The 20729-nt window shown below is 48.4% G+C and overlaps 3 protein-coding genes, 1 long non-coding RNA gene and 1 other non-coding gene across 8 annotated transcripts; 2 read left to right on the top strand and 3 right to left on the bottom strand.

Annotated features, from left to right (window-relative positions):
- Nucleotides 1-325: 325 nt before the first annotated feature.
- Nucleotides 326-5099, top strand: LOC109446040 (uncharacterized). The gene is made up of 2 exons (XR_012495841.2): nucleotides 326-816; nucleotides 2941-5099. It is a non-coding gene; the product is annotated as an uncharacterized LOC109446040 (long non-coding RNA).
- SIT1 (signaling threshold regulating transmembrane adaptor 1) lies at nucleotides 1655-3289 on the bottom strand. The gene is made up of 5 exons (XM_019729057.3): nucleotides 3153-3289; nucleotides 2904-3039; nucleotides 2759-2817; nucleotides 2581-2648; nucleotides 1655-2489 (listed from the first exon to the last, which is right to left on the bottom strand). Exons 1-5 carry the CDS (start codon nucleotides 3190-3192, stop codon nucleotides 2256-2258), a joined length of 537 nt encoding a protein of 178 aa, XP_019584616.3. The 5' UTR covers nucleotides 3193-3289; the 3' UTR covers nucleotides 1655-2255.
- Nucleotides 5100-6506: 1407 nt separating the features above from the next.
- On the bottom strand, nucleotides 6507-6783 carry LOC148754986 (RNase MRP). Its single transcript, XR_016019509.1, has one exon.
- A 278-nt stretch (nucleotides 6784-7061) lies between these two features.
- CCDC107 (coiled-coil domain containing 107) lies at nucleotides 7062-9554 on the top strand. Of its 2 annotated transcripts, none has more exons than XM_019729059.3 (6): nucleotides 7062-7219; nucleotides 7309-7460; nucleotides 8792-8852; nucleotides 8943-9033; nucleotides 9110-9222; nucleotides 9302-9554. In XM_019729059.3, the coding sequence occupies exons 1-6, from the start codon at nucleotides 7114-7116 to the stop codon at nucleotides 9547-9549; spliced, it is 771 nt and encodes a 256-aa protein (XP_019584618.1). In that variant the 5' UTR covers nucleotides 7062-7113; the 3' UTR covers nucleotides 9550-9554. The 2 variants fall into 2 exon arrangements, with proteins under 2 accessions (XP_019584618.1, XP_074186787.1); XM_074330686.2 differs by having other exon boundaries at nucleotides 8789-8852.
- A 225-nt stretch (nucleotides 9555-9779) lies between these two features.
- ARHGEF39 (Rho guanine nucleotide exchange factor 39) lies at nucleotides 9780-13613 on the bottom strand. Of its 3 annotated transcripts, none has more exons than XM_019729270.3 (9): nucleotides 13124-13612; nucleotides 12837-12931; nucleotides 12457-12577; nucleotides 12105-12223; nucleotides 11441-11511; nucleotides 11066-11194; nucleotides 10691-10920; nucleotides 10348-10436; nucleotides 9780-10181 (listed from the first exon to the last, which is right to left on the bottom strand). In XM_019729270.3, exons 1-9 carry the CDS (start codon nucleotides 13259-13261, stop codon nucleotides 10169-10171), a joined length of 1005 nt encoding a protein of 334 aa, XP_019584829.2. In that variant the 5' UTR covers nucleotides 13262-13612; the 3' UTR covers nucleotides 9780-10168. The 3 variants fall into 3 exon arrangements, with proteins under 3 accessions (XP_019584829.2, XP_019584828.2, XP_074186786.2); XM_019729269.3 differs by having other exon boundaries at nucleotides 9780-10184; nucleotides 13124-13611; XM_074330685.2 differs by lacking the exon at nucleotides 11066-11194 and having other exon boundaries at nucleotides 9780-10184; nucleotides 13124-13613.
- Nucleotides 13614-20729: the final 7116 nt, after the last annotated feature.

Genomic DNA, 20729 nt, shown 5'->3' with positions numbered 1-20729 from the left:
AGTAATTCGTTAAGAAAGTCCTATAATCATTGAACCTTTGCCCATCCCATTGGTTCTTGGGTTTATCTCTATCCTCCCAGCTGGGATCTCTGGAAGAGGGGGAAAGCTGGTGCCCCAGAGGGCCCTCATAGCTTCTCCTAAGGGCCTGCTCCCTGAGAATTTGCCTGGGACAGGCAATTCTGGCTGAAATTAGACACCAAAGAGGTCACTAAGGGAAGCACCTGGAGATAAGGAAGGGGCAAAAACTCCTGGGTATTTGGTAAGGTGAGTCGAGTTGACCAGCTAGAGAGATGCAGCAAGGGGCCCCTCAGGTGTTTGAGACACATCCGGCTGCCCCCAACTGATTTATTTCCTAGACGTAGGGATCAGTTAGAAAGCAGCCACAGACCTTGCATTCAGTCATGAGGGCCTAGGCACCAACCTCGGTGATAGACAGGATAAGAAACGAAGAAAAACTAAAGGGTTGTAGGGGAGAGAGAAGGAAGACGACTCAGGCTTCAGGGACTGGAAGGAAAACAAAATTCAAGTCACACCCAGCTCCACACAGATTGAGTCCACCGTGTTCTCCGAAGGCGGGAGGTGGCCGCTAGCGGAGCGACAGTGCTTGAGCTTGCTGCTGTCCCGCACTAGACCTTGTGACTGCCCAGAAACGTCGGGACTACATCTCCCAGCATGCCACGGCCCAGGCAGCACTACGCCTGCGCAGAGGTGGTGGCGAGGCCGCGTCGTACCAGGTGAGGGCGCTCGGAGCTTGGTCCTGAGCCTGCGGAGGCTGCGGGTGCCGCAGAGCCCAGAAGAGAGAGCGAATCTGAGATGGTAGGTGTTTGAAGCCTCTGCTGACTTTCTGGGCTGGTCCCCAACCCCTGTCTCTTCCCGGGTCAAGGTCTCACGTGCCCCAGCCCGCCGACACGTTGAGCTGTCTTCAGCACAGCAGCCCTCAGAACCCCACATCCCTCTGCCAGTGGTTCCCCGCATCCGGTGCCCGCCCCCAAAGCCAGCTTCCCTCCCACACAGCCCTAGCGGCCTGCCTTTAACCGCGACCCGGGCCTCTTCTGGGGAGACCCAGGTTGGGTCTTCAGAGGTCCAGAAACCCCAGGGCGTTTGGGTTATTGTATGTGTATACAGAGGAGGTCCCCCTTCTTATTGGGAACACCAGGCCGGTCTCAGGCACACAGTTCCCCACTCTCGGTTTACGTGGGACTCTTAAGTGGTAAGGAGAGAAGTTTGGAAATAAAAGCCTCAGCTTCCCCTTTCTTGTGCCCCTCAAAACTCAGGTCTGTCAAGCCAGACCTGCCTCTCCAGGGGCCCTGGAGGGAGATGGCTTAGACCTCAGGTTGTGGAGGGTGGCAACTCATTTACAGAGTCCATGGGGAAGAGTACAGGTAAGGGGCTGGTGAGTTTGCAGACCCCAGGTGATGGGAGCGGGGTGGCTCTGAGTACAAATTCTGAGGGTGTTCTAGCAGCAGCAGCAGCAGCAGCTAGGCACTGGGCTCTGGCCGCCACCCCTGGCACCCGTCCTTCAGTGTTGATGCAGCAGCCCCGCTTAGGCCCTCTTCCCCAGCTGGAGGCCCCCAGGAAGTGTGCTGTGCAGACAGCAAAGCTCTAGCCCACCATGTGGGGATTGTTGCAGATCTATAGTACACTAGATAAAATCTGAACACTTTTTGAGAAGTTTTATTTGAAAACTTGGGGACACAACAGAGGCAACAGGATGATGACTGGTATTCTCCTGCCAGGCTTTTCAAGTCAGAAGCCAGGCTTGAGTTCCTCAGGTTGCTATTATAGGTTCCAGGACCCCTCCAGCCTGTCTGCTCACGAGGGATATACTCTACCAGGTCCTCTCAGGTTCTTACCCCCTCCCCCACTGCTCATTTCCTGTGTCTGAGGAGACACTGGGGTGTCAGGGGTACACTTATGAGAGCAGTACTGGGGAGGATTTGGTTAAACTCCGGAAGGAGGAAGAAGTGAGAACCTGGGAGTTTGGTGCCTGAGAGGAATAGATAGAACAAAGAGGGGGTGAAGGGACCCCTGTCTCTGCTTCCTCCATCCTCAAGAAATGGGGAGCCTGTCGGTCCCCTGAGATATCTCCCTCACAGCTCAGATAGGAAGTTTGGGGAAAATCACCTCCTGTGACTGGGCAATGGGTGCGTGTCTGGGGGTTGTTGGCAAACAGTCATTACCCAGACAGGATAGCAGTAACCCCTGCAACAGAGGAGGCGGGGTGATGCATGCTCCACTGTGCCGGGTCCTCCATCTCAGCTGGGTGCAGGCTGGCTGTTGGCATAGGCCTGGTCTGGGAAGGAAGCGCGGGCTCTGCGGGTCTGGGCACACACGGAGGCGTAGAGCTCCGGCTCTAGACCTGAGGCCTGGGCCTTTGGCTCCGAGTCCAGCACTACCTCTGAGTACTTGATGGGGGTTCCAGGGCTAGGGATCCGGCCCTGTGGAGGCCGCAGCTGCAAGCTGGTATAGCACATCACCTCCTCTGCAGCCTGGAGTTGCAAGGCTGTTAGAAGTTCACTGGACCCTTGAAAAAGCCCCCACTTCCTCCCCTCCCCTCTTCCTTGGGCACAACTGACTCACCCTGGTGGGGCCTCCAGGTGTTGGTTCTGGATCCTGCTGGTCTGGCCTTGGTTCTTGGGACAGCCGTCCTGGGACAGGGAATAGGAATCTGGTCACTTCTTGTTCCTCCTCCGGCAGCCCCTCATCCCACCCACCCAGGATCTGGCCTCTGTGTCCCTCCCCTGTGCCAGCTTCCTACCTGTCTTCAGATAATGCAGGTTCCCATACAGGGGGACCTCTTCCACAGACCCTCCAGAACTGCAACACAAAGTTTAAGGGATGAATGGGGACTTCTTGGTAAGGAGAAATTCTCAATTAACCCATCTCCGTTTTTCCCCACTCACTGTCCCTGTCCCGGATGGCTCCTGCTCTGGTCACTAGTCCATCGGGACAAGTGTGCAGCCAGTGAGATGAGAAGCAGCAGCGTCACAGCCCCTAAGAGGGCCCACAGTCCCCAGGCCTGCGTCATGGAGGGGATTCCTGTGGATGTGAGAGGATGGGAGTGTTACTGCCCAGCCCAACCCTCCAGATCCTTGCAGGTGGGATATGGGGCCACATGACCCCTCCCCCTGCTCCTGCCCCGCCCAGCTTACCGGGCATTAGCTGATCTGTGCAGTTGTCACATTTGCTCATGACTGCTGATGTGGGAACCAAATCTGCAAGCACCAAGCCCTGAGCCAAGGTTTCAGCCTGTTTATAGCCTGACAGCTGCAGCAGCCCACCTTACTCCCACCCCTCCCTGGGCCTTGCCCCCACCACTCGTCATCCCCAATACTGGTGGTGGCAAAGTCACTGGTTTCCGGGGAGGAAAGGGGAGGGGAGGGATGAGTGAAAGAACAAAGACACCGCCCAGTGCCTGCACCTGCGCCACCCAGCAGCTCCTGAGCTTCCGCACCAACCCCTCCCACCCCTACCGGTGGCCCTGTACCACCTCCAGCCAGAGAAGAGAGAAGCAGGTCTGAGTTTATTGTGCCACTGTGTAGGGGAGCCCATGAAGACGCCGATGGGGACAGAAGTGGCATGAAGCAGTACCCATAAGACGAGGAAGACAGGCCTTCTGCCACAGGGTGCCTGAATTTTCTCTCCAACTCTGAGTCCCATGAGGGGGAATGTATTCCTCAATGAGCATGCTATAAAGTGGAATGTGACTGGGAGGTCTCCTGGTATGTACAATCTCACCACACCCTAAAGCTGACCCAAGGTGAATGTGTTAGGATAACCATTGTCATTGTTATTATTACTGGTATAATAGTTTGGGGGGTAGAGGAAGCTAGGTTTCCCACTCCTGACCCACTTCATCCAAACTGTCCCTAAGAACTGTCATTCTCAAAAGTTAGTTGAATTAAAGAAACCTCTGCTCCTGTACCATCCTGGGAAGCTGAGCCCTGTCTGTGTGCTTGTTCACTTCAGGGAGTGGAGTACGTGCCTTGTCCAGAAACAGCCAAATCAGGTAGAGGCTATTGAGCTGGGAACAGGGAGTTTAAGTTCCAAATATAAACCTTAGACCAGAGGTCAGAGATATGTTTTGTCTGGCCCATATAATGTTTTTAAAAATTAAAAATTATTTCTATGGTCTGTGGAGAATTTTAAAACAAAACCAACTAAAAATCAGTCTCCTTTTTATTACTACCATGTTTCAGCAATTCTAAAAACTGCCAGTGATAAAATACTCCCCTCTGAAAAATCTTTTGTAGATCTAAGTGCTAGATTTCTGTGGTTACTGGTGAGTTTTAATAATATACAAGCTTCAAAATAGCACATTAGCATTACTTATCCTTTAGAAAACATTGTAATCTACATGGAAGTTAATCTGGAGAACTCCTAGTTATACAATTGGCTCCTGACACAAGCAAATTCACCTACATGTATTTATATCTAGAATCAGTTCTTAATAGTGTGGAATTGTTCAAGTTTGCTTTGGGCACAATTTCTGTCTCCTTCCCTTAGCATAGTACATAGTCCTGCACTTAACCAGTAGATTTAAAATAAACAATGATAGCACAATTATTGTAAAATCAAAGGAATTAAACTTGAGTTACTTTAATTGTGTCATTGTAGGTGACCACTTGGAGTCTTTATGTTGAAAATATACTGGAATTTATTATGAAATGGAATTTTTATGAATCTTTGCCAAACTTCCATATGTTTAAGACTTTTCCTAACTATTTGTAGGTCTGTTGTTTCATGTAAAAGAAACCTTTTGAAATGAAAATTAATAAAAGGCCGTCTTTGATCAACTATGAGTGGAGATTGACAAATATGGCTATATTCTCTATTAAATATGAATATGCAAAGGTTTCTTTTGACAAATTTGCAGAAGTTAACTTTACAAAAAGAAATTGTAATGTTATCACTCAGATTAATATGTAGATATAAGGTTTTTGCCCCTTTTCTCAAAAAATACAATAATATAATTAAGAAGTAGTAACTCAATACCTTTTCCTTTCTTGTCCTGTAATGCTTAATTTTTAACTACATATATTTTTATACTGTCATGATTATATCAGACATTCAATAAAACAAATAATTCACTGTCTGAATTTCTGGCCGTTATTATTTGTTCCATTTCCTGATTATTATTGAAAATAATTTTGTCATGTAGAAGAGAAGAATTTTTTAAAATGATTCACATGGGTATAAATATGTGAAGTATGCCACTGATTCCTTGTCAACACAAAGATTTCCAAGTTTTGAAAATCCCAATTTGTTGATATTTGGAGAAAAAATCAAAAGATCTGGCAATAGTGGGTCCAAATTCCCTAAAGTCAACAATCAGTTTGGGGGCATTTATGATATTGTACCTGGCCTGAACCACTTGTTCACATTGACTATGCCAACTGGCTTTGGCGTCAAGGTTTGAACTATCCTGGTCTGCAATCCAGGCTGCCTCTGGGTAGTTAGCTAGACCATGACAATTTGCTTGGGTGTGGGTCTCTCCCTGTCCTGCCTCCTCCCTTTCTGGAAAGACAAGATACCCTCGTGCTTCATTCATTTATTCAACACACATGTACTTCATTCATTTAATACACACGTACCGATTGCTTGCTTATGTGCTAAGCTCTGGAGATACACATGTGAGTGGAAAATGGTTTCTTTCCTCAAAGAAGAGCTCTTGGTCTAATTAGAACGACGATCCTATGTATCCCAGGCAATTGTAAAAGACAGTGTGGGACTACCTAAGTCCACCTGGAGAAGTTATGGAAAAAAGGAGGGGGAAGAGTTGGGGGTGGGGTGATGTAAAGCAGATAATACGGAGACAGAAAACGGTTGGAATCTCTGCCCTGCCTCTTACCTGATTAATAACTTACTTAACCTTTCTAAACCTTGGTTTCCTCATTCTTTAAAAGAGCTTAATTATAGTTACTTATTGGTCCGTTTTAAACGCATTAATTTCATTCAAAAAGGATTCATTGAGTGACTGCTCGCGCCAGGTGCTGTGCTAGGCTATAGGAATAAAATGGTAAAGAAAAAGAGTTATGGCCCCTGCTCTCGTGGAATTTAAAGTCTAGCGATATTGTCTATAATTAACTTTATTGATTTTAATAAATTAAAATGGATTTTTCCAGCTTTATTGAGGTATAATTGGCGTAATAGTGGTTTGAAGAAAGCACTAATGAATATATTGGCAGTTAAAGGTTCTGAATGAAGGGAACACACCAGCTGAGATCTGAAGGTTGTGCCCACGTTAACAGCTCGGAAAGGAAATGGCAGCGGAGGGTCCGGGAGAGGGTTAATATACAAGTGCCTGGCTCGGAGTTGCTGCTTAGGTTAAAATCACTATGCAGCTAGGCACGATTCCAAAACGGTTCAGAGCACTTTATTTGGATGAACCCCTTTGATCGACAAAAATCGTGAAGCGGTAGAGATTAGTCAGTCACCGGGTTAGCAGCATTATTGAAATTTTGCCCAGCATAAACTGCTTGCAAAGCGCTACTTCCTAAAATGCAGCCGCGCTGAGAATGAGCCCCGTGTGGTTGGTGCGCATGGAAGGCGCACTGCCTGCGTAACTAGAGGAATTGACGGATGACGGCCCTGCAGCACGCCGCTCAGCTCCCCCACCCAGGGCAGGATCGCATCTTGGCGGGTTCAGGGTGTAAAGCAGGGAGGGTCTACGTGCCCGCGCACGCGGCACTCTCTACCATACGGTCCGGGGACTTTCCCCTAGGCGCAAATAAGGAACAAGTCCTTCGTCTGTAGCCTAGGAAACAGGCCTTCAGCACGAGCTACGCTGTTGGTTATGTAAGCCGACCTTTTATAGGTCTGTAAGAACATTTATCTTTTGATTAGGGTGAGGATGTTGGTGGAGTGAGACACAAAAACAACTTTCCCGCATAATCTTCTAAAGCTTCTGGAGACATTCTACCTAATATAGAATACTTAAATAGATACTAAGTTAACTAATTTAGGAAAGCTGGGCCAACAGTTCTATGCAAATATTTTAAGACCTAGCCCTGCTCATACACTAAGTGGGCGTGGCTTTCGGAGAGGCCCAAAGCGAGACCAGGTCCGGGGCGCGCTTACGCATGCGCCTACGCCTCCTTCTGTCGGCCTGCAATGGCGAGCTTAGTCTCCCTTGCGGGTGTGCTGGGGCTGCTACTTGCGTCTGCACTGCCTGGGGTCCGCGGAGACCACCCCAGCCCTGACCTCCGGGCATACCCAGGTACCAGCGAGGGCTGCTGGAGGGAGGCTGAGACTGCCCACGGGTCCCGGGCCCCAGCTCTGTTGACCCGCCTTTGCCCTCCTCCGCAGGGGACCCCACCCAGGTCGGCCCTAGAGCCACGGAAGCCCGGCGGCGCCCGCAGCCCAAGGATCAGCACGAGCGAGCCCGGGCCAGGGCGTTGCCTTTGGGGGCGCTGTACACCGCGGCTGTCGTGGCTTTTGTGCTGTACAAGTGTTTGCAGGTGCGGGACCGACCATGGGTGGGGATGCCCCGGGCCTGAATTTCCCGTGGGGGCGCTATGGTACCAAGAACAAGAGACATCTTGTCAGTCTACCAAATGAACAGTTCTTTGGCTTTCCAACATTATGGGGTTATTTTGAGCATCAAGCGAGGTAGTGGAAGTGTAGGGCGCGTGGTAAGTTGTAAATAAACAATGATCATCACATTTAGTCCTCCCAACAGTCCAAAGACGAGACTGTCACTTGCTCAAGATCACCCAGACCAAGTAATTGATCCCAGCAAGCGTCCATACTACAAAAGTGGGGTTCCTGGCGAGACTCCAACCTTGGCACAAGCGGTTGATTACTGTAGTCACAGTGGTTTTAGAGTTCAAAGTACCAAGCAGTCTCATGCGCTTGGGAAGGAGACCCTGAAATGGGAATTGACAGTACATTTTGGTGGATTGGAACTGTTGAAATGGAACGCAGTACCTCCCAGGGCTGTATCTTCAGCCCTACCCCTATCATTTGCATGGGGAAATAGAGGGCTGAACAAATTTGGAGATATGAAACTAGACAGCATGACTAATAGGGATAGCTAATCATGTGCCCAGATAGACGACAGGATAGGGTCAGGGACTGAATTTAATTATGAAATTTAACAAGGATAAATTCTATTCTTGGACTCAAGTATTGCCTGAAAGAAACATAATAGCAGCAGTTTATTATTTGACTAATAAAGTTCAGTTGTTTGATGTGACAACCCATTTACCACATCAATGCTAGTAACAAGGTATTGCACTTTATCTTCTGATCAGAACATTCCTGGAGAATCTTCTTCTTTTCAGGGCACTACTTTAAGAGCACTACAAGCTCAGTAAAGCAAGGAGAAAAACTGTATCAAATGAGCACTGACTGAAAAAAAATGGTGCTATTAAACCAAAGATGTGGGGCAGAGGGCAGGGGAGGGAAATGACCATTGTCTTCAAATTCCTGAGGGGCTGTCATGCTGAAAAGACATAATTTGGGAAGGCTCTAAACAGCACCACAGAAAGAAGATACAGGAAGGACAATTTTTGGCTTTGTATATAAAGTAATGACGAGAGCTTTATCAAACCGGAGGGAGCTCTTTCCTGGAGGTATGTCAGTAGACTGAAGGACCACGTGGGGGCACACTGACATGTTGCTTCATGTCCTGGGTGAGAAGCTGGACTAGATGTGATTGTGATTCCCTGAGGTAAAAACCCAATAGCTTTCTCTGCCTCAAATTCTCCTCCTCCTTGTACTTGCTTTGGAGACTCTGAACTGATGAAGACTCTTGTTGCAGTATTGCCCTTTCCTTCTTCCACAGCAGGGGAAAGATGAGGCTGCTGTTCTCCAAGAGAAGGCAGACAAGAAGGAATCATTGCAGTCAGGTGGGTTTTGCAGAAGTCTGTGCTTGGTGGGGGAGTAGGGGACAGCAGACGGTAGGTAACCACTGCTCTTCTTTTCTCCTTTACTTCCAGAGCAACAGCTGGCCCAGCTGACTCAACAGCTGGCCCAGACAGAGCAACACCTGAACAATCTGATGGCCCAGCTGGACCCCCTTTTTGAGCGGTAAGGAGAGCAATGTGTGGTAGGTGAGAGAAGTGGGGGCACAGATTGGGCAGCCTCTGAGTGGACATGTCCGCAGTGTGACTACCCTAGCCGGAGCCCAGCAGGAGCTTCTGAACATGAAATTACACACCATCCACCAGCTACTACAAAAGAACAAGCCAAACGAGGGTGTGGAGTTTCCAGAACCAGGTAAGGGGTTGGGAGGTGAGTCTCGTGGAGGTACAAACAAATTTCTGAAACTGGACCATGCCTGACCTTCCCCTCACAGAGGTCAGCATACCCTTTCCTGAGGACTTATGTATAAAGGAGGACGAGGAGGACGCTGGTAACAGTCAGGCCTGGGAGGAGCCCCTAAACTGGAGCACAGAGACAAGGAACCTAGCTGCTCCCTGGGGAGTGGAGCAGGGGCTAAGGAGAAGATGCACCAAGGCTGTGGCAAAGGGCCCCAATCACAGCCCCTGCCAGGAAGGAGGGACAGCGGCTGAAGGTTTAATAAAACAAAGTCTGTTGTTGTGACTGGATGCTCCTGTGCGCTTTTTCCATTCCAGCTGGTCACACACACACCCATACTAGGTGCTTAAGAACGACTGGGCCTTCTTGAAAAGCTTCCCTTATTAGGACAAAAAAATGCTGCCTTCCAGTGCAAGAGCTGAGAAGACAGAGGGAGCTCCTGAGGCCTCCTTCATGCCAGCCTCCAGGGCACAAAAATCCCTTTTCTCATATCACATAGCCAAGACAGAAAGGCCTTTCCAAAGAACAAAGCTTTACTAAAATCCAGTGGGAAAATAAATTATAAAAACTACATACAACTTAAAAATAGCCACGTTTGCAAAGTTGCAACCTTGACAGACAACTGGCCACAAACATAGCACCGAGCTTATCAATCCCAAATCCTCTCATCTGTGCTGGAGGGGCTGGTTCAGCGGAGGTTCAGTTGGGTCAGATCTGGTTTCCTGATTCTTAAGGGCTTGTCAAATAACCCAATGTGGCTTGGTCCCAAGCAAACACAAAATGACCTTTCTCAAACCATGAAGGCTTCTGTGTTTTGTTTAGTACTGAAGAAGGTTCCTTTATACTCTTGACCCTGCTGACCTCTCCCTGAAGTATCACGAGTTCTGGAATCTATAAGATTCTTCTAGTTCTTCTGGCTGCTGTGGAGAAAAGACAGTTCAGGCACTGGCATGAACACTACTGACACAAAATCACCTACAGGGTGGGGTTAGGTGATAGAGGACACGAGATAGGATCCGAACTGCTCATTTCTAGCTCTTGGGTTGCATCACAGCACTCTTCCCAAGGGAACACACAACTTACCTGATGGCCAAAGTCAGACTGTGGTACCAGCGCAACAGTTCCTCCTGGTCTGTGGACATAAGCAGTAGCTTCTCCTGGGGAAAGGACAACTAAGGAGAGACCACCGTTGAGTGCATTGGCTCAGAATGGTCCAGGCTAAAGCTGAAGGCCTTGCTACTCCCATGGAGGTAATTCAGGACAGAAGTGAGAATTAACTCTGAACCCCAAGCCCGTTATCCTCTCTCAATGTACATGGCTCAGTTTCTATGCAAGGGGTCCAGGACGAGGAGAGAAACAGGTATACTCATTTGAGGTATATTTTGGGCCTCTCCTACCTTACCTAGGACTCCTGCCTATTACTTACGCTGAGCAGTCCACCACAAGGGCCTCCTGAGTGGCCAAAGACCCTGTGGAGTTGACACTGGGCCATGGGGTAGAGGGCCCGGCAGGCAAAGGTGCCTCTCTGCAGTAGGTGCAGTGGGGGTCGAGGCTTGGCCATGAGGAGCACGTCAGAGAAGAGGAAGAACATTCGGGGCCGAGGCTCCCCATGGGGAGGCACCACCAACAGCCAGCCCTGGCGTAGGAACCAGCGACCTAGGGGACGGGGTAGCTGTTATTCTGGTGCGCAGCTCTAGGACCTTGACCCATGGGAACAGAAGGGAGGCTGAGGAAACGGGGGGTATGTGCTGGGAATATAAAGGAGGGCAGATGAGAACTGAAGGGGAAGTAGGCAGACTACCTGAGGTAAGCCCCTTTGCCCGGCGTCCACTGAGCAGAGCCTGGACACGCCGGAGGTGCTGGGCATTCTTCTGTTTCTGACCAATGGTGTGGACTCTCTGGGCAGTCTCACTTATCAACCGAGCAGCCCCTGGAATAACATCCCCCACCCCATTCCCAGCACAACTTAGACTCTGGGTGACTTGTGGTGGTGAAAGACAGGCTGTTCCTAAAGGGGACCAGGGTCAGGGTCTAACTTCTTAAAGAGTGGGCAGGACAATAGGGACACTGCATATATGTCAGTGGAAGATAGAGGCATACCAGATATTGTTGGAGGTCACAACCAGAAAGGGATAGGCAGCCTCCTGCCATGAGTTTTGGCAGAGTAAGAACATACGTGTGAGTTGGTGGTGGTCAGGGCTGTTGGGACTTGTGTTTTCCGCCAAAGCAACGACAAGATGCTCATACCTGGAATTAGACAGTTGGAAGTCTATGAAGGGAAGTAGAGCTGGGCAGAATTCCCTCTGCCTGACACACACATCACCCCCTACACATACTTCAGTTGCAAGGCCAGGAAAGATTTGCTTTTGGCTATTGTATCCCGTTTGAAAACCTGGTCTCATACCACATGGCCCTCTTCCATCTCACTGAAGAGTCAGGGGCAGACTGACCGTAGTTTTGGAGGCCAGATCCCAAGATGACAGTTAGTCGACCCAAGGAGGATGCTAGACAACCTGAGATGAACTCTTAACTCATCCCCAGCAACAGAAATTCTACGCTAGGCCAGCCTCTCATCTCAGCAAACTCTTCCAGATACCCTGTCGATAACCCTCTTATAGCCCCCCCTCACTTCAATGTAGGGTTCCACAGTCCCAGCTATGGCCCTGAGGCCACAGACCCCAGATAGTCCATGGGTTCACATTTACTCTTGCAAAAGGATTTTAGGAGCAATTTGTCCCAGTAGAGAGACATTGGGACAGACCTCATGGAATCCCACAAGGCTGATGGAAGCAATCATACGGACTCAGAGAAGTTGGCTGAGGCAGGGTGAGTTCACTCACTGCTGGAGCCTCTGCAGAGGCAGAGGGAGCAGGTCCTGGAGCTGAAGACCCCCAAACTCAGGGCGGCCTTCCTGAAGCCTCAAGAACCTCCGGAAACGTTTGCTTTTCTTTAGTTGCTCCTGGAGGGGGAAAGGGTTGGCAACAGGGAGAGAAGCCACTCCTTATATTGTATTCACCTGTGTACACATCCCCAGGCCTCAGTAAGCTGTGTGCTCCTGAGAGAACCCGTCTCCCTCCAGAGGGCTCTATAAATGCAGGAACAGTATGAATGAAGTTTGGGTCTCCAGAAGAAGAGGAAATGTATGTGGCAAGAGAGGAAGAGGGGAAGGACTTGAGGTCATCTTCAGGTTACCTGCAGGGTGGTCTGGGACCTCTCTGAGTTGGCAGCAAATTGGATGTAGAGCTCCAGGTGGGGGCAGAAGCCCTCCAGTCCCTGTCCCCAGTGCCCTTCTTCCAGGTAGGGAAGCAGCTCTCTGCGTGGATGAGGACAATAAAAGAGCTGCCGAAGAACTGCTCAAACACCACATTTCTCATAACCCTGTCCTGGAGGTAGTGCTGTTACCCATTTTACAGATGGAGAACTGGTGCAGGTTAAGGCACTGGGCCAAGAGCACAGGTGAGGCAATTGGCAGACTCGGAATATGAACCTGATTCTCTCAGACTCCGAGCTCCGTGCGCCGAGAGAGGCCAGGGCCTTCCCTCCTTCCCTCTCCCCATGCCCCTTCCACTCACTGGCTGGCGCCGTAAATGAGCTCCCAGGGCCCAAACAGGGCCTGGCGCTCTGGTGGTCGCAGGGTGCCCTTAGCTCTCAGAATGCCCACGAAGTACTGCGGAAGGAGAGAACATCGGTATTCAGTCTGCTAAAGAGACCAACCCCCAGGCGCAGCCAGAACCTGTAGAAGTCGACCGAGGCCCCAAATGGCAGGCGGACAATTCAAGAACCCCCATAGACCGGGCAGAGACCCTCCCACACCCTGGGGTTCCCGCCCCAGACGGGAGGGCGTGCCGGGCCCCCGCACCGTGGTCACCAGCCCTAGCTGTTCCTGGTAGCGCCGCTCGGTCTCCAGCAGCTCCCGGGCGGTGCAGGCGCGTTTCCGCTCCCAGCGGGCACGCTGCTCTTGCAACGGGCACCGAGCTGCGGGGCCCGAGCTCTCCATGTCTGGCTGACCGATGGACACTTCCCGCCACAGCCCGCCGGAGATTCAAATCCCAACCGCTTCGGGGGCGGGGCAGCGGAGAGGAGCGCGCCCCCTGGCGCGGAGAGGCTGCGCTCAGGACGGAGTATGCGCGGCGGGCAGCCACACTGCTGCTGGTCTCCTCCAATATTGCATCGCCCCAACGCCCGGGTGGTGAGTGGAACACGCCGGGTTAGGGCCAGGTGGGGCAGATGGGCGGCCCTCTTCTCAGTGGCACTATGTTGGGGCAGCAACCTGGAATTTGAGTCAGGAGACTTGAGGGTGCAGACACTGGCAGGGCCTCAGTGTTCCATCTGTAGAAATGGGAACAGGGAAATAGTCACGGTACATATATTCTGTCTTGGGCCCATACCAGACGCTGGGTTTCAGTCGTTCCCAATGCTTTTACAACTGGGAACTGTCACGGGTCACAAGGTTTGAAATAGTTTGGATCCCGGACAAAAGTTTATAGGTTTTAAGTTACTCGTTTTCTTGTTCCAAAATCTGACTGCCAATTAGCTTCTGGTAAGCAGGTGTCAATAACTAACACGGTGGTTCAGAATTGCTTAATTATGGCCAAAGGCAAAACCTTGGAGTTGATTAGTCTGTGCTACCTAGTCAAAGGTAGTATGTACAAGATTTTCTTTATTTAGGTCTTTTGAAAAATTGGCAGTAGCCCTGAAGGTAAATTGGCAGTGCCATTTTGTCAGTGTGTATGAGAAATCTTAAAATGCCTACTCTTAATGACCTAGCAATTCCATTTCTAGGAATGCATCCTAAAAAAAATAGATGTGTGGGGGCCCGCCTGGTGGCTCAGGCGATTAGAGCTCCATGCTCCTAACTCCGAAGGCTGCGGGTTCGATTTCCACATGGGCCAGTGGGCTCTCAAACACAAGGTTGTCAGTTCAATGCCTCCAGTCCCGCAAGGGATGGTGGGCTGCACGCCCCCTGCAACTAGTAATGGCAACTGGACCGTGAGCTGAGCTGTGCCAGCCACAACTAAGATTGAAAGAACAACAACTTGACTTGGAACAAAGTCCTGGAAGTACATATTGTTCACCAATAAAGTCCTGTTCCTTCCCCAATAAAATCTTTAAAAAAAAAAATAGATGTGTGGACAAAAATGTACGTACCAGGATGTGTGGCGGATGTGTGGCACAATGTTGTTTGTAACAACAAAAAACTAGAAACCACCTCAATATCTAAAGGTAGTAAGTTGGCTAGGAAAATTATGGTACAGTCATTTGAAGAAATAAAATGAAAGCATTAAAATGATGTAAAAAAGCTATTAATATGGGAAAACGTACATAGTACTGTTTCACCGAAAATAAGACCTAACTGGAAGATAGCATGATTTTTCAGGATGACATCCCCTGAACATAAGCCCTAATGCGTCTTTTGGAACAAAAATTAATATAAGACCCAGTTTTACTTTCGGGGAAACACGGTATATTGCCAAGAGAAAAAAAAGCAGGTTACAAAGCTGTTTGTGCAATATGATCTCATTTATGTGTGTATATATATATATATACATATACATATACATATATATGATTGGAAGAATAAACAAAAGATAATTGTGGTTTTTATCTCTGAGTGATGAGACTGAAGATCATTCAACAAATATTTATTAAACACCTAATCAGTGCCAAGTACTGGATCATTGAAGTTAAAGAGGTGAATGGGGCAAATAGAGTGAATTTTAAAATTCCCTTATATTTCTCTGCCTTTCCCAATTTTCTGCTTGAGCATGCATGCATAACTTTGTAATTTTTAAAAAATGCTATTAAAAACCAAAATGTTTGATAGACGTTAGACCCTATTCCTACCACTCTGGATTCCTGGGAATCTGGGCCTGAAGTCAAGAACCAAGGTATTGTCAGCGATCTGAGGTCCCCTCTAGCTGTCTGACATTCTAAGAATTCTGAGGATGGAAAAATGCTGGAATTAGATCAGGGAGAAACAACTTGAAGGGCCTGATGAAGGAAAGTGAGAGTTTGGGTCACACTATACCTTGGATTCCAGTCCCAAGTAAACTGGTGATATTGTAAAGGTGGAAGACTGGTTACACTGTCTCAAGAGAATGTGGGACAGTCCCCACTAAGAGCTCTTAAGTGAGGAAAGGGACATTGAATCCATGTGTTCAAAATGGAGCACAGGTGATCAAAATGGAGCACAGCACCTGTGGTACAGTGGTGACTGGTGTGTTTGGGTGTGCTCCAGTGTGTGTGTGTGCTTTGGGTGGATGGACGAGGGGTGGGGAAGAGAACCTACTGTGAGCTCAAGGTTGGGGAATCATCCAACTTTGGAGGAAGAAAAGGGCAAAGCTGAGAAGACACACTGGGGACACTTGGAGACAACTGATGCCCTGGGGATCAAGTCTCCCACAGAGCAACTCAGGTACACCCCATACTCCACCTGGAACAGACTCTACCCCCAATTCTGCTCCAAAAACGAAAGGAAAGAGGGGCCAGAGGGAGAGGATCGAGGGCAGTCAGCAACCTCTCTATCCTTTAATTACCCTCGACCTCTGCTTTCAACTCAATGGATGCTGGAGAAGCCCTAGCGATACTTTGAACAACAATCAGTTATTCCACAAAACTTAAATGCCTCTCATATGCCACGTCCTGCGCTAGGATGGGGATGAAATAGTGGATAATAGAAATATGCCCCCTGCTGTTATGGATGCTTACAATCCAGCATGGGAGACATGGTAAAACGAAATAAATGTTACAAGGGAGGTCTAGGCTTCCTATGCAGGCAGGAGTGACCCTGTCTAGGAGTCAGGGAAGGCTTTTTGGAGGAAGTGACATGAACTGATACCTGAAGGATGAGCAAATTCTGGTGGGGCAGGGCTGGCAGTGGGGGAGAGGAGAGAGAGACAAATAGCATGGACAAAGACTTGGAGATAACACACGTGCGTGCGCATACACACACACACACACACACACACACTGCATTTAAGGAACTGCTAGAAGTTCAGTAAGGAGAAAACATAGATTGCAAAGGAAAGAGTGATGAGAAGGGAGAGTGGAGACAGACAGGGACCAGACCATGGAAGGAATTTATATCAGTAAGACTATGTCAAAGTAACAGTAAATTCAAAATGGCTAAACAATAACAATATTGGTTCATGCAACCAAAAAGTCCAGATGCAGGTAGGCCCTACCTGCTGGATTAGTTTAATCCAGCAACTCAATCATATCACTAAGGATGGGGGAATGTCCATTAGGCAGATGGTTGTGGATCTGACATGGAGGAGAAAGTCTAACCTGGGGATACTTGGCTGTTATCAACTTATGGAAGCCATGAAAGTGGATGAAACTGCCTGCAAAGAGTATAAAGAGGGATATGGGCAGAAGGCATGAGAGTTACCAACACAAACCCATTTCTTCCCATCCTGTGCATCCACTTCAGTTCTAAATGGCTAATGGCATAGTGGACTGAAAGGTGGTTCTCATACAGATATGTCCATAGCCTAACCCCTAGAACCTGTGAATGTGAACTTATTTGGAAAAAGGGTCTTTGCAGATGTAATTAAGCTAAAGATCTTGAGAAGAAATCATTCTGGGCCCTAAATCCAATGACGAGTATTCCTAAAAGAGACACCCAGTGGAGAGACAGGGATGACAGGAGAAGGCCATGTGAAGTTGGAGGCAGAGATTGGAGTGATGCAGCCACAAGCCAACGAATGCCTGGAGCCACAAGAAGCTACCCTGTTTCCCCGAAAATAAGACCCAGCCGGACAATCAGTTCTAATGCGTCTTTTGGAGCAAAAATTAATGTAAGACTCGGTCTTATATTATATTATATAAGACCGACTCTTATATTATAGTATAATAAGACCGGGTCTTATATTAATTTTTGCTCCAAAAGATGCTTAGAGCTGATTGTCTGGCTAGGTCATATTTTCTGGGAAACACAGTAAAAGAAATCCTAGAAGCTAACGAAGAAGTAAGGCCCTGCCAAGCCCCGATTTCAGATTTGTAGCCTCCAGAACGGTGAGAGAAAAAAATCTGTTGTTCTAAGCCACCCAGTTTGTGGTAATTTGTCACAGCAGTCCTAGGAAACTAACACAGATGGTGAGGTGGGCCAGAACTACAGGTCAGCCTCAAGGCCCCAGAAGGGTTTTGATCTGTCTTTGCTTCCAATCCATGGCTGGGGAGTAGAGGTGTTTTTCTTTTTTTCCTCCTTCTACCCTGCAACCCTAGGATAAAAACAGACGCTAATGGGGCCAACCTGGTGGCTCAGGCGGTTAGAGCTCTGTGCTCCTAACTCTGAAGGCTGCTGGTTCGATTCCCACATGGGCCAGTGGGCTCTCAACCACAAGGTTGCCAGTTCAATTCCTCGAGTCCCACCAGGGATGGTGGGCTCTGCCCCCTGCAACTAAGATTGAACACGGCACCTTGAGCTGAGCTGCCTCCCGGATGGCTCAGTTGTTGGTTGGAGCGCAGGCTGTCAACCACAAGGTTGCCAGTTCAATTCTCGACTCCTACAAGGGATGGTGGGCTGTGCCCCCTGCAACTAGCAATGGCAACTGGACCTGGAGCTGAGCTGCACCCTCCACAACTAAGACTGGAAGGACAACAACTTGAAGCTGAACAGAATCCCCCACAACTAAGATTGAAAGGACAACAACTTGACTTGGAAAAAAGTCCTGGAAGCACACACTGTTCCCCAATAAAGTCCTGTTCCCTTCCCCCCCCAAAAAAAAAAACAAAAAAAAAAAAAAACAGACACTAATGACCAAAGACTTGACCTTAAGACTGTGTACCAGGTGGGGAGGGTGCCCCAGTCAGTCACTTCTGAGTACACTCTGTCCCAGAGGCTCAGGGAACAAGAAAGACTCTGGGAGCTCAAACCTGTTTTGGGGTTTGGCAGACTCCCAGCTGCGAAGGTGTGATGCAGGGTCAGAGTCCATATTCCCCACCCAGACCAGAGATGTAGTCACACACAGAGACAGAGAGCTCAAGAGCACCATACAGAATGGCATTTAGAAAATTAGAAAGCTGTAACAAACAGAGATCTGTACCTAGACACAGATCTGGACTCTGAAATACTGAGAGAAAGCAGCAGAGAGGAGGGGGAGACGTGTGGACATACAGAGTGCCGCAGAGATGTGTACAAAGGGGTCCTGACAGAGACCTAATAAGGAAAAAGAAAGAGTCAGAACATTTGGAAAGAGGGAAATGAAATAAAGCTGGGACTGGTGTTGGAGAAAGATGTCCTGACATACAGACTCCAGTTAATATGGTGCTTCTGTCCCCTGCGCTCCCCATGAAGTCTTCCACCTCAACTAGATGTTACCACATTACATCCTGTCCAGGTCCATCCACTTTAGATATTACTATGGACCTTTCATGTGTCAGGTCCAGCCAGGGTGCTGACAACACAGCTGCCCAAGACAATGAGCTGACCATCCAGAGTACACACTGCATCAGATTGCCATGCATGAATGGCTCTTAATTTGGCTCCAGAAATGGCACCTTAGACTGTAGGCTAATTACCTCCTAACGTGACTGCTTGGAGGACAGCTGTTGTTCAGCCATACGAGTCTTGGTATACAGTATGGCAGTCACTCTGACGAGGCAGATAATTTGGAATGCCATACAAACATGGTGTCATGTTCCTGGAACAGTTGTGGTTTGACACACACACTGGTCATTGACAGTCAGCTCCCTGGGGGCAGGGAAGTCATCTGAATCAATTTGGTTTTTCTCAAACCCAGGCAAGGTGATCTGCAGAGAAAATACTCAATAATGGTTGTTGAATAAAAGAATGACTCAATCAATCAAGTATTGAACCCTGCCCTTATGGAGCTCAAGGCTACTAGAGCAGATAAAATGTCATAAATCATCCTAATATGAATTAGATGGTGGACAAAGTTATTAACAAGGGCAGAAAAGCACTGTGGTGGGTGAGGCACCAGAAATCTCTTCCAGTGGTGCAATTAGTCAAGAAAGACTTCCTGGAAGTCTTGAGTAATAGAAGGGTTTTAGACAGGGGAGATAGTAAAACTACATACATATATATATATATATATATATATATATATGTATGTATTTTAGTAAAACTAACATGGTAGTGGGTGCACTAGCAGAGTGGAAGCTGGCTGAGGCATCTGAGTGGGTCTTGGGACCCCTGCTGTGCCGGCCATTACCTCTTTAGATAAGAGATCATGAGGCTGTCATGAGAGGTCCCTGGAGTAAAGGGCTAGTTACCAACAAAATTAGATATATTTCAATATATTTAATTAACCTATACAACCATACAGGTGTGTACCTACTGAACGTCAGTTCCAGATATGAACCTCCTGAGATGGCCTTACTGTCTTTTCTGGTTTGTTGAAGCCATAGGGACCTTATTAGAATGTGAGTTACAGAACAGTAGAGGCTGTTCTCCAGTCCAGTGCTGCATCCCCCTAGAGCCTAGAACAGAACCTGGAGGACTGGAGGAGGCTCAATAAATATTTGTTAAATGAACAGGCAGAGACTGGGAACCCCAAGCCCATTCTTGGGGTCCTCATACTTACTCTTCCTCTCCTTTCACCCACTCTCCCCCTATAATCCATGCTCTATACACAGCCCTTCACCTCCCAGTCCTAATATGAGAATTGGATTCTGTCATTCTCCTGTTCAAAATATTTGATGCCTCCCCTTTGCCCAGAATACCATTCTTTCCATTGTTTATTACCAACTAAACTGCTGCTTCTTCACAACCCTGACCAAATTTGCTTACTTCTGTATTACCTTCTGAGGCAGAATTCAATCTCTTGCTCCTAAATCTTATGATAGTGTTTGCCCTCACTCCCTAAACAGTGAGCTCCTCAGGACAAGGGCTATCATTCATTCCTGCACGTTTAGCCCAGTGCCTGACATATAGTAAATGCTAAATAAATATTTGTTGACTATAAGGGTGATTGGCATTCCCGGGAGCAAGAACTAGATGACAAAGGTGGTCAAAGGTTTGGGGGGGAAAATGAATAGTTTAATCTGGCCTTAGTATGAAGAGCAGTAAGAGATAAGATGGAAAGTTCTCTTGGGTAAGATTTTGAAGGGGCACAGAAGTCAGCTAGAGGGAGAAGATAGGTGCACGGAAGATACTGTGGGAAGCAATGGGAAGCCAATGAACGGTTTTGAGCGGAGATTTAATATGATGAAAAATAAATGTAGTTTAACCCCATCAGAGTCCTTCTCATACATACACTGTTTTCCATTCATACTCAGATTCACCTCCTACTACCCATTCACCCTCCCCCTCACCCACAGGCTTCTGTAGCAGCTTGCCCTACCCCTTTACCTGCTTCCTAGCTGGGCAGGGAATACACATGGGCTACTACCCTCTCAGCCAGAGGATGTGGGGGGCCCAGCTCCCTGTCTTTTTCTGTCCCTGCCTGGGGCTGGGAAGCAGGCCAGGGTTAGCTGAGGCTGCCTGGCAGGCAACCGGGTGG

This window comes from Rhinolophus sinicus, chromosome 16 (genome assembly GCF_057876585.1).
Source record: "Rhinolophus sinicus isolate RSI-liver-muscle chromosome 16, RSI-T2T, whole genome shotgun sequence".
Lineage (NCBI taxonomy): Eukaryota > Metazoa > Chordata > Mammalia > Chiroptera > Rhinolophidae > Rhinolophus > Rhinolophus sinicus.
This window is presented reverse-complemented; position numbering and strand designations above follow the sequence as displayed.

Coding starts and splice junctions, on each gene's coding strand:
- ARHGEF39 (XM_019729269.3), bottom strand. CDS start 13,261: ATGGAGAGCTCGGGCCCCGCAGCTCGGTGCCCGTTGCAAGAGCAGCGT. Junction 12,224..12,456: donor GGTCCCAGACCACCCTGCAG/GTAACCTGAAGA, acceptor TTCCCCCTCCAG/GAGCAACTAAAGAAAAGCAA. Junction 10,437..10,690: donor CTTGTGGTGGACTGCTCAGC/GTAAGTAATAGG, acceptor GTCTCTCCTTAG/TTGTCCTTTCCCCAGGAGAA.
- CCDC107 (XM_074330686.2), top strand. CDS start 7,114: ATGGCGAGCTTAGTCTCCCTTGCGGGTGTGCTGGGGCTGCTACTTGCG. Junction 8,853..8,942: donor GAAGGAATCATTGCAGTCAG/GTGGGTTTTGCA, acceptor CTTTACTTCCAG/AGCAACAGCTGGCCCAGCTG. Junction 9,034..9,109: donor CTGGACCCCCTTTTTGAGCG/GTAAGGAGAGCA, acceptor ACATGTCCGCAG/TGTGACTACCCTAGCCGGAG.
- SIT1 (XM_019729057.3), bottom strand. CDS start 3,192: ATGAGCAAATGTGACAACTGCACAGATCAGCTAATGCCCG. Junction 3,040..3,152: donor CACAGATCAGCTAATGCCCG/GTAAGCTGGGCG, acceptor TCACATCCACAG/GAATCCCCTCCATGACGCAG. Junction 2,649..2,758: donor CCTGCATTATCTGAAGACAG/GTAGGAAGCTGG, acceptor TCCCTGTCCCAG/GACGGCTGTCCCAAGAACCA.